General features: G+C 38.7%; 1 protein-coding gene across 1 annotated transcript in view; it reads right to left on the bottom strand.

The window, feature by feature from the left end:
• LOC108095078 overlaps positions 1-12,696 on the bottom strand; it is a 120,111-nt gene that overhangs the window by 1,899 nt on the left and 105,516 nt on the right. Inside the window, 2 exon segments of the mRNA XM_017196002.2 lie at positions 2,224-2,299; positions 3,327-3,588. Of these exon segments, the coding sequence (XP_017051491.2) occupies positions 2,224-2,299; positions 3,327-3,588 (338 nt within the window).

The following is a 12,696-nucleotide window of genomic DNA, read 5'->3' as shown; positions in this document are numbered from 1 at the left end:
TTCTAATATTGTTTGGTGCTCTCTCCACAAACACATATATTTCAAAAAATCTCTCCGCACAATTAAATTTAATTTTCCTACACTACATGGGAAATAAATTGAATAAACAATCCAAAGGCAGAGCCAAAGGCAAAACAGTTCGTGTGCAGGACATTCTGAACCTAATAAAGTCGCATCGAGTCAAGCAACACAGAAAAGCAAATAAATAATGAATAGCACACAAAGGGAAATAAATAATAAATAAACATTTTGCTGGCCGAACGCTCAAGTGCTCGGTAATCATATTTTATGAACAGGCATTCGTACAAATAAATTATAATTTATTATATAAATATGCAGGCGCTTAGACCAAACACAATTTAAATGACACAAACAGCAAAAATGCGGGACTTTGTTTGGAAAAGGATAAATAATATAGGGTGAGGTGTCGTTTAATTGGATTTTATTGCTAAATACTTAAAAGTATGTAGTAAACATAAAAAAAAAAAAAAAATTTTTTTAATTTTGTATAAAAACCTTTTTGACTAATCTAATCTTTAACTAAAAACGTTAACTTACTATCTTAAAGGTTTTTGCGCACCCTGTTAACTCCTGATAGTTCAATATAAAACATTTGAAGTATTCTCGAAAAATAAGCCATAACAAAACAATTTATGCCCTTTTCTTTTCGATTTGCCATTTTCAATTTCTCTGCCTGAATGGTATTCGAGTGCAAATGTTTGTGTTGGCAAATTAATAGCACTCATTTGTGGCTTTCGATTGCAGAAACTTAAATTTCTATTTCCAATATTTTGATAAAATTAGCAGCCCAAGTAATGACAATTTAATTAATAAACAAACCCCAAAAATATGGTCAGCTGGTAAACGGGGAGCACAAACCAACCTTTAATGTGGAAACTGGTTTAATTAGGTATTTTCCCTGGCGAATCCACTATGCGGTTCAACGCGAACCGGAAACAAGGCCATTTGACATATAGTAATTTCATAGAATTTTAGATTATTTATTGTGTCATGCATGCTCATGTTTGTTTCGCATTTTGGGCTGAGGCAATTGCCCCATAAATATTCATATATACCAATTTCAAATTGCTTGTTTTTATTGGAACCCCAGACCCTAATAAACATTTCTGTGGTCGCGTTGCCCAAAAACCAAAACAAAATGAAGTTCATTTCGGTATAAAATTGATTTACATGGACATTTTTTGTTGTTGTTATCCCTCTTGTTATTTTTGTGAGGGAATCCAGCTCATGTGCTGATTTTTGGCCATGTACTCAAAATATTTAATTCAAAACAGCTGGGGGAACAGCAGATTGGGGCGACAGGTAGGTTTATCAAAATTTTCGGCTTGAACATTTTGTTTGTTTTCGCATTGTGTCCGTGATGCAATGAAATGGAAATCTATGCAAATGCATTCTCCCCAGCACCACGGGAATAATTACAACGATAATGAAGACGAATGATGTTGACGGCGACCATGGCGACGAGTGCGATGCAAAAAGGACATTCCGGACACTAGGACACCCATTGAGGTAATGAACACTCGGTTCTGCTAATGGGAACAGGCTTTTAATACTTTTTGGCTTCAAGTGCAGCAGAAAAATTCACCAATTGGTGGAATATTTAAAGTTTCCTCTCATGTTGAACAACCAAAATTATTTCAATGGCTCAGTTAATATTCATGGTGTCCCAGTAAAGTTATATTGCTTGCAACTTACGAAATTTTATTCCCGCAAAGTGAATGCATTTATTCAATCCCTTTACGACCAACATAACTTTCAGTTCTCAATCGCAAAACGTTGGACGATAATCTTTTATCGCTCGCCACCCGTTTGCCTGATGAGAGCTCATAAAATTACCTTAAAAATCTCGTAAACAGATTGCACAAGAGTTTTTCGCGAAAAGTGCTGAGCAAACAGCAATGGCTGAAAAGTGCCCGTAATGAGCGGTAAAATAATAAGGCTATACCCACATCCATCGTACCGCTGTACGATGGCAATATGCCAATGTTAAGTCCCCCGCCTTAAACATAATCAATTAATAACTCAAAAAAAAAAAAAAAAAAATAAAGAACGGAAAAGAAAACAGGCTAGAGGGGAAAAAGAGAGGAATGAAAAACCACCTGGAGGACACCGTGCATATACATGCTATATAGACGATATCGAGTTCGGGGGGGATAAGGGGGAAAAATGTGAATTTAAGTGAAATAAATGACTTTTACTTACTAATTAATGCCGTCGTAGCCGGCGCCCAGTCCAACGTGATCGATACCAGCGACTCGCTTAATGTGATTAATATGCGCTGTGTGGCCAAGTGTGTGTGTGTGTGTGTAAGAGAGTTGCGAGTGTGTTGGTCAGCGGAAGGATATCCGGTGGCAGGGTTGCCATTTGTTGTCAAGTTCATTAAGGGCCATTGTCGGGGGTCCGCCGCCATTGTTTTTGTATTTGCCGTCATAAGTCAGCGTTATTAAAATTTCGCGAATTTGAAATGTGTCCACAGCAGTCGAAAAAAAGTCATGAAAAGAAAGTGAAATGAAAAATATTAGAGGGCTGAATTTCACATGTAACGAACTGCTTCGACATTTTGCGTGCTAAAGATTTTAAAATATAATTATAGAATACACCATCAGGATTTCCATAAAAATTAAAACGCTTAGTATTATTACAAAGCAATTCAATATAAAACATTATCCATATTTTTTATCTGTGTATACCAAAAAAAAAAAAATGGGGGAGAGATTTGAGGTGCCTCAAACGAAAGACAACGAATCCAGGAAGTGATTACGAGAGCCATTTTGATGGCGCGTCAAAAGCAAAGCCACAAAAATCAGAATAGAAACTGGGACGAGGGGGGGGCGGCATTGCCAAAGGGGGTTAAAGTGAATGAAAAGGGAGAACGGAGGCAATAATGAACTAACTGAAACAATAGCCTGACAATCAGGACTCCGTACAACAAAGGCAACCGCGACCAAGTCACTGGTTTTGATTGATTTCGGATGGGGCGAAGTTCCCCAAAGGCGTTTAGCAAGGTATAAAAGGAATTATACTCATTTTTTTTTGATGTCATATTTTAGGGATATAAATTAAAATCCCTGGTGAGTAAAAGTCGCTTGAAAGGGATTGCATTTGGAGGAATAAAATTTGATTTGCTCGGAAAGAAGTGTAAACAATTTTCATTTAAGTCTGGACTTTTGTATAATGTAAAAATTTAAAGTATAATTTTCCTTTAAATTTTGTGGGTAAAATTAGGATAAGCTTTCAAATAAGGAATATAAATATTTTCAAGATTATTCTTTATTTCATTAAATATCTATAAATCATCGACTTACCGACTGCATCGTGCACGGTGGAGTTGTCGCTGCAGGAGAGGAACTTCGAGTAGAAGTTGACCATGACGAGGCCGCCGTTCTTGGCCAGGGCCTGCAGGATGTCGTCCTGGACGTTGCGGCTCGTGTTGCAGAGTTCGTAGGCGGAGGAGTGCGAGAATATCACAGGTGCCTCGCTGACCTCCAGGGCGTCCCTCATCGTTCCCTTGGAGACGTGCGACAGGTCGACCATCATCCCCAGGCGATTCATTTCGCGGATGATTGTCTGCAAAATATAGATAGAAGTATAGAAGTAAGTGGATTAATCAGAGGTGTGCATTAGACTTCCTGTTCTGTGATTAGTGCTAAGATGGCGCTTCCTTATCCCCTATTTTAATATACTTATGTTGGCTTTGCCACGAGAGAGATAAAGATGCCGGGGGCATAAAAACCTAAGCCGCATGTCATAAAACATAAGTAATGACCACGAGGGCGAAGGACAGTTCCGAACGGTTTTCATTATGCATGGGATTTTGTTTAACCTTTGACTGCCACTTGACCTCTTAACCCGCTGCCGCCCAAGTAAATTGATACCGCTGGCGCTGCTTGCGTAATTTGTATTTATGCGCGGATTTATGGGGATTCATTGGGCGAGTTCGTGGTCGTGTATGTGGCCTCCTTACATAATTACTAATCTGATGCAAGTTTCCTCTTACCCCCTCTCTCCTTTGTTCCATTAACCCAAGGAGACGCACAAATTATGTCGGCTAAATTTATTACACTGTTAGCCGTTAAATTAGGGAGCTGTGATTAAACATTACAATGGCGAAGGAATTACCCCGAATATAAGTTTTTGTTCCTCCTTTATCTTGGAATAGATTTTTAGATTTATTTATGCGGTTAGCGTTACAGTGGGAGCTTCAGATTTATTTGATCTTTAACTTACAATATTTAAGATTTTATTTAAAAATGTGTAATAGGTATTGTTATTTCCTCTGGAAAACAAAATTAATTTCCCACTTAAAAATCCCTTCCACTTTTTATCCTCAACTTCCTGTTAATTTTCCAGTGTATTTTATATCCGATGCCGCCTCGCAGATAATTTTTAATTGCAGGCATATGTGTGCGCCATATCAGCAGGCCGACAAATATATATATAAGCCCACATATATGCGCATATATATTTATATAAGCGCCGTATAGCCATGTCAATTGGAGGCGGCGGCATTTCGGTGCCTCTCAAATTAGCCAACAATTTGTTGTTGTTTGCTGCCTGTTTGTGTGGGTGTGTGTGCAATTGGGCGGAGTGTGTACTTAATGGGCGTGGCATTAAGGGCGAAGGCAAACACCGACACACACTCGTGCCAAAAACTAATTGCAACTTTGAGTGTGTGTGTGAGCGAAAATGTGTATTAAATGCTTATTGTCGCTTAATTACGCACACAAAATGGCAAATAGAAATGGGATAAGGGGGCGTGGCAGGATTCGATTTTGAGTGCTAGTAGGGCATTAAATCTTAATTAACGGTGCATAGGCACAAATTGGTTTTATGCACTTGTCTGTATGGGCACAAAGGGAAACGGAGGAAAGGGGGCGTGGCAGTAAATTAAAATTACCAAATTATTCGGTGATTAATTACATGGCCAGGCAAGCGGAAACAAATAATTTGTCGGGTACTATTTACTGATGTACGAGTACATAGGCACATATTTATTGATATTTATGCTGATTAGTTGCATGAATCCCAAATCGAGCAACCATTTGCCAGTTATAAAATGTACACAATTTTAATCAATTCAATTGAAATACGTCTTTTTCTCGATTTCAATCATGCCCAGAGTCACATTTAGTTGAATTTTAAATTAGTCGGTTTTCGTTTGCTTTTGGCAAATTTAATCAAAGAAACTTTGTTGCGTTTAGCACAAAATTTATGTCTCCATCGGCAAACAGAAATTTTAATATTTTTTTGCGCAAATAACTTTAAGAAATATTTCAACTTCTGCTTTCGCTTTGATACATTTCAGCTTGAGGCATGTTGTCCTGTAAAAAAGGACATTCCTCGAACAAAGCCTGTTGACCAACAACGCCACGTAGTGGACAATATTTAACAATGACACTCAGGCATTTTTCTGTCGGTCAATTTCTATGGAAACTTTTCACATTCACTCATTAATGTCAGCATTTCAGGCGTGGTTGTTTTATTTGTTATTATTTGGATATGTTTTCACAACAATGCCGAGTCTCTGACAGTTTGACACGGGCAGAAATATCGTTCCGAATGTTATTAATATTGTATCAATTGCTTTTATGCTTTAAATAATTTTTGTGTAGATTAGCCCCGAGGCTTTGTGGAATTTCTATTTTTCGACAGCTATATTTTGACCCGCCGTCAATTAAATTGAAATTTTTTGCATCGATCTGGAATATCATCTGCAAAAATATTTAATATGCAATTTGTGAGTTCCGATAACCACGAAGCAGGCATAAAAATTGCAATTCACATTGCACAGAGCTTTACCAATTGCAGGGGCAATTAGTTTAAGCCAGCAGGGCAACAACAAACAAGCCGCCTCTAAATTGAATTTATTTTCAAATTAATTTAAAATTTTTCCTCAAATCTGGGAAAACAACAAAGTTAAATCTGCACATGGCAGAGTACAGGAAAAACTCTACTCGTAATAATCGCTGCGAAGGGTAAATAAATAAACTCGACACGGAATAAATCCCGGCAAGTTGTTGGCCCTTTTCACAGGGGCATTAGGCTACAATGCAAAAACTCATTAAAACTTTAAATTGAAATAAAATAAATGCATGCCCACATAACTCGTATGAATAAACGAAGAGGTACGTTTGTTTGCCTTCGTGTAAGTGCATTTCTCAACCAGAAAAAATACGGAGTGGAAAACTTAAGAGTAAGGTTTATACATACTGATCTTTGCTTGTTATATTAAATCCCATCAACTGAATGTGGCATAAGCAACCTTTCTTTTCAAATCCAATTAAATGTTTTCCGACTCTAACAGTTTTATGGCTGCCTTGGGAAATTGCACTTTAGCGTGTTTTCCCTTTCATCGGCATAATGCGGACTCTCCTGACCCAGTTATCAATTATCAATTATCGTTTATGCACGGCAATTAGAAGAAAATACCAATTTGTAATTCCATTAGCCCGGGACCCATAACATTTGATTTATATGTGTGAATGCGTAAATGTGTGCAAATGCATTCAGGACAAACAGAGGGCTAGGAAAATGGCTGGGAGTTGGAAGCGGAGGGGAAAACCGCCGTCGTCTTGGGTTCTCGGGGTTGTTTAAATATTTGAAAATCCATTAAGCATATTGACAATGCCGATGTGTCTGTCTGTCTGTATTTGGTATTGGCATGGGCACTGGGTTTGTTTGTGTGTGTGTGTGTGGGAGTCTGCATCCCGGCTCTTATTTAAATATAACCGCCTTAGGGTTTTCCTCCTTTTCCCTTTCAGATTTTTCTTTTCCCTTTCCGAGAGTTGGTTCCTTTCCCCTCCACACTGATTTGGCTCCTGCTGAATGGATCATTAGTGCAGCTAATGGCGCAGACAATAAATGGCGCGGCCACGCCTACAATTTGAATTTGAATATGAATTGAAAAGGGCACAAAGTACACTGAGCAATATTAAATAAAGTAAGGAGTTTGGGGTGTCAAAATTAAATTCAGGGCATTTGATTTAACAAGTGTTGGAACTAATTTAAATGTGATAAAAACTTAATTAAATTATAAAGCCTAAAAGAGAAATGCCAAATATTTCTTCTATTCAATTGAACGTTGGCTAAATTTATAAAGAATTGTATTCCTTTTTTTCCCCTCAAATGTTGTGAGTATATTTATTTTTTTAGAGTGTTCCATCTAAGTGTATGGAAATTCGGAAGGGGAAAAGCGGGCCTGTCTGAGGGGCTTACCACAAACAGACGCCGCTGGCATTTCCGTCCAAGCGATTGGAGTCGTTGAATGAAGGCGGCGCCAGGACCAAGACATAAAACGGATTTATTAGGTCATTGCTGGTTCTGGTTGTCAGGGCTCCGGAAATTCGAGGAGTGAGGAGAGGAAAAGCGCTGGAAAGCGGATGGAACGGGAAAGCCAAGCCCTGGAATATGAAGAGTGGACATGCCACTGGTTTTCAGGGAGCGGAGTCCCATTCTTTTGGCTAATAATTTTTGGAAAATGCCAAGCAAGTTTCTGCTGACAGTGAACTAGTTATTTGCAAATTGAAAAGGAAACAACGAGAAGCATTAAAGGCCACTGATATATGGAAATTACCCCTTAAAGAGAAATGTTTATTGAAGAGAGAACTCTACATGTTTATTGAATTGGCAATCTGAAATAATAGAAGGAATTTAAAATTGGTTTTGCCAGTTATTTTTTCTGTTTCAGCTATTTTTAATCCCTGCAGGAATATTGGCATTGATTACCAATCAATCGCCGAGCTGCAGCGAACCAAACTATTTATACAGAGCTCAATTGCAGGTCATACAGCCAATCATGCCTGGGGATACTTAGATCCCTACTTTTGAGCTGCTTTGGAAAATTTCCAGCTTCACCTTTCGCCTCGCTTTTCACATATTTCACCACGCCTGAAATAGCACAAAAACGCTTGCCTCTTTCGTCAGATGCGTTTTGTTCGCATTTCCCAGTCTGGCTGTCTATCTTTCTGTCTGAGTCTATAATTGAGGAGCTTTCTTAGGAGTCGAGCGGCGGGGAAAAACGGTGGCGAGCAATCAAAGAGCGTGGAAAGCGAGCTGGGGAAAAATTGCAACTGAAATAACAGCCGGGGGCAAAAGGTGCACATAGCAAATGGTCCAAAACAGAAGCACCAGGAATCCGGCAGGATAAGCAGGCAAAATGAGATGTAGAAGGTGCGATGAGCCAAAGCAAACACTAAGTTAGTGGAAATATGCGAAAAGCGTAATGAAAATGTTGCAATAAATTGCTTGGCAACCAAGGCAGAAATTAATTGGATAAATATTTTGGTAATGCCACACGCCCCAACCGAAGCAGAGAAAGTTAATTACAAGTTCAGCTGAGTTTTTAAATGAGTTTTCCCTTTCGGTTGCAGTTTAAATCAGGTGAATCGCTAGCTTTGACTTGAAAGCTGAACGTGGTCTTAATTTGTGTTTGAATATCAACAAACTTTTGGCTTAAAATTTGGTTTGGTTAATTCAAATTTGTAAAATTTAAATGATGAAAAGTTTGCAAAGTTTGGCCATTGTAAATATCCGCTTTTTGTATGTCTGATGGGAATCAATTTGGTTCAGAGAAAAACACCGAAGATAAAAGTATTCCCCTGCAGTTGAGTTGCACTTACAATAAAATATTTATCTTATTATTCGGCCAGCTCCACCCTTTAACACAACCTTTCACTTTACCCTTTTTCCCCATATGCAGCCAGCAGAAAATTCCAAATTTGCATTGCAAATTTGATAAGCACGTTATATCCTCTCCTCTGGACGGAAAAAAGAAGACTCTTCATTCGCCTGGTTAACTTTTCCACCTCCTATTTTGCCGACTGTCTGACCTTTTGCGAATGCTGACATTAAAAGTCAAAAGTGGCAGCTCAGACTTTGCACGCGAAAAAAACCAAAGGAAACACGGAATTTATTTTGTAAGGGATATGTCAACATTTGGCTGTCGACATTGCGCATACGACGCGTTGAACACACGTGCCACGTTATTTAATGCATTTTTCAACTAACATTGACTTCGATTAGCTTGCTAAAAAATTCATTAAAAACTTTTAGCTGCCAAGGCAGCGGCAACACATTCAACTAGCAGCCGACTCTGGCAGGCGGGTTGAATATTTTATAAAGTGTCGTTAGTGAAAGCCCGCCTTTCTCCACTTCTCCAATCTTTTTCCCCAAAGCAGAGCACACAATTTGTAGCAAGCGAGCAAAAATCGAGGAAAAAACAACTGGCTAAACGTGCGCTGCAACCGGGGAAAAAAATAAAAAATCTAGGAGCTGCAGTTGCCCAAGATTGAGACTGGGAAATGGATGCTCCTGTTGATGGCGACGTCTGAACCCGCAGGGAAAATTGGGAGCAGGAAAAGCATCAGAGGCAGTAGAAGAAGAAGAAACAGGAGCACGAACATGGGGCAGGATGAGGAAGGAGCTGCAACATCAACGGCAACTAATAGACAGCGACGTGGCTGTTTGGGATCTTGGCCCAAGATGGATGACAAAATGTTTGGCCAAAGCATTTACTTGGCCAGGTCGCAACTTGGGAGGTCAGCCGGTTGCAGTTGTCAGGTGCAAACGTGAGTCCGCTTACAAAATTGCCAATGTGGAAATCAATTTCATCAATTTTCCCCAGCTTTTCGCTCTAAAGAAAACCTTGCAAGTGGGCGACTATAAAGTTGCTTCGTTTCTTCTCTTAAAATGGCATCAAATCGTTTGAGCTGTAAAGTGTGAATGGATTGGGTTACGGGAACTTTAATGACAGTCAACAGCGATTTATGTGAGCGATTATCGAACTGGAAAAGTGACAGAAATAATTTTAAGCGAATCGAAATGAAGCGATGTAGAAGAAATAAAATAAATTTAAATTACTTTCGTAAAGAATATTTCTGTGTAAAAGGTTTTTAATGGATTCTTTTTCAAGAATTTTATATTAAGGGGTCACACACTTACTAACAAAAATAAATAGTTAACAATCAATATTCATAGCAAGTTTTAAATTTGTTTTTTTCATCTGAACCTTTGGGTTGCTCAGTAGTTTTTCTCATATTTTTCCATCGGAAATTGTCACACCTTTTTCATCTCCAGGGTATAACGTGTACCATACTTAATCATTTTGGCCCGGAGGAGATTGCCTCCATCCCAACCGGGGATTCCCCGCCCAGCTGATTGAAAATGAGGAAATTGCTAAATGGATTTCGGCTGCTCTAGGCCGCCTTTTTTGGGCTCACATCAAAGGGGGCGCACAAATCTTTTCCAGCAGACTGAAATTGTGTCTTAAGCTCGACTCAACATGCATTAGCAGCACGCTAGGCCCTCGCCGTGTTAACGACGAGGGGGTCAAAGGGTGCCGGATGGCAGGCGAGGGGTTAAAGGTTGCTCAGCCTGCCGACGAGCCAAACAAAAGCAGCTTTTGCAGTTGTTCTTACAGTTGAATTCAGCAACAAAAAAACGAGCGAGGAAGAATGGTGAAAGAACGCAGGAAAAAAGACAAAGCCGTTACACATGTGTCAAGGTAATAACGTTCCCTGAGCCACAACCGGGAATTGTTGAGGGGTAAAGAAATTCTACCCATCCACTCCGATTATTCCCACAGCTATCTTATAGGCGAGTTCATAATAATAGGAGCTGTTCCTTAAAACGTATTTATATTATATTTTGTGTCTAAAGTCCCAAAAAATATAATTTTAAGTATGATCGAGGTAAATACTTTTAAGGATCCTTTTGTTTTAAAATTAAAAATTATTTATAGATTCTTTATAAATAAAATAAATATGATTTCTTGGTACAACAAAAATGTTTTTTAATCCAAAAAATTAACAACAAAGTACAACTACTTATGAACATATATTTTCTTCCACATTTTTTAAAACCAAGACAGAGTCCTATTTTTGCCCTCACAGTTGTGCCATCGCCATCTTTGTCTGTCGACAGGTGTGCAAAATTTTCAGTTGAATCTCGGCCAGCTTTGGAATTGCCGGATTGGGCTGAAAGTGGGCTGAAATGGGCCATGTTGGCTGGGCTGCGGAGAACCAGAGGGAGACAACTAAGCCCAGGCTGCCCATTCCCCATTCCCCATTCCCTATTCCCAGAGTGTCACATTTTTAGCCCTTTCATACGTGCCCAGACAATGGCAAAAGGGTCAACACTATTTCGGGACTCCGCACCTCCTGTGGGGTTTCCCTTTTCGCATTTTCCCACTTTTCCACCACTCCACTCCCTTAACTCCGACTCAGATTTGAGCGCATGTTATTGGCCGGGCGAAAGCTGTGTAAATAGCATTTAAATCCCAGGTATACTCCACTCTTTTTCTGGTATTTGTTCTCCTTTGGCTTGTTGGGAATTTCCAGGCCAAGGCACAAAAAGTGTTTGTGATATAAATACAAATTAAAGGGGTGGGTTAAGCAATTTAAAATTGGAGATTATTTGACAGATTGCAGTGCCAACAGACTGTGGAATAATTTACAAATTGATTCTCCAAACTGACAGTTTGATGACCAACAATAAAATGTCATATAGCCAAGGGTGTTTAAGCCAGTAAATAAGAATATTTTTCACATTTTTTGAGTCTTCTGTAGTAAAATTTCGAATTGCACCCGATTATGCAGCAATTTGCATAGGTCACGAAGGTTCAAGCCCACCTGTGTTGGACAACAATTAAATCAACCCAAGGGATCGTTGGCAAAGTACGAAACACATTTTTAATTGAAAATATTTCTCCATTTGACACTGCCATCAACCGCAGGGCCCTGTCCCAAAATATCAATTTAAGCAACACAAAAAAAGGGCAAAGAAATGCCATTCAGACAAAATAAATGCAGAGCCGAATTTCTTTGGGGAGCTGACACTCAGTTTATTGATTGTACATTTAAATATTTTATTGCATTCTACATAAAACCGCAAGCTAAGTTGAAAATAGATGCCCAAATATTTTACCATATTTTATAGCATTCCCACCCAACCCGCTTTTCTTGAATATATAAAGTGGACAGTGCCAGAATTTTGAAGCAATAATTTGTTGGCTTTTATCCGTGTAGATGTGTGTGCCTGGTTTAATTAAAATTCCTATTCACCTAGCCCACACTTGCTGAACATTTTTGTCAGCTTCATCGTGTTTTATTTGCCAAAGTAATCAAATTATGCTGCATGCAAAATTCAGCAAATTGTTTTTATTGTCTCGAATTCCTTTTAAGAGATAAAATGCAAAGAAAAGCCAACAAAATGCACTAAATGCTTCAATGAAAAATGTTAATAATGCTAAAAGTTAAGTAAAGTGCGTTGTGAAGTTCGTCCCACATGTTGTATACGTAATATTTTTTATGCAAAAACCGAAGCTATGATCCATGAATATTAAATAGCTCTTTTCATATTTATTTGCAGGTTAATTATTAACGGTTTCAAATACCATATTTTGAGGAATTTAAAGTGCTCGGGAACAAATTAACTTAATTGTATTTCAAAAAGGACAAAGAAATACGATATTTTTAATACAGTTGATATTTGTATTTTTTCAGGTAAGTTCATTATTTTTTTTCACATGAGGAACCATCAGATAAAATTCCATGAATGCTATATTTATCCTTTTGCTAAAAATAAAGGCGCCTAAAAGCCCACAAAAACGGCTTCCGCTCATCAGACCTTTAAGGTGGGTGTGGCACATCCTGTACGCCCATCGCTCGCAGACTCGGC

This window comes from Drosophila ficusphila, unplaced genomic scaffold, assembly GCF_018152265.1.
Source record: "Drosophila ficusphila isolate 14025-0441.05 unplaced genomic scaffold, ASM1815226v1 contig_127, whole genome shotgun sequence".
NCBI lineage: Eukaryota > Metazoa > Arthropoda > Insecta > Diptera > Drosophilidae > Drosophila > Drosophila ficusphila.
The sequence above is the reverse complement of the archived record's forward strand: the minus strand, read 5'-3'. Positions and strand labels throughout refer to the sequence as shown.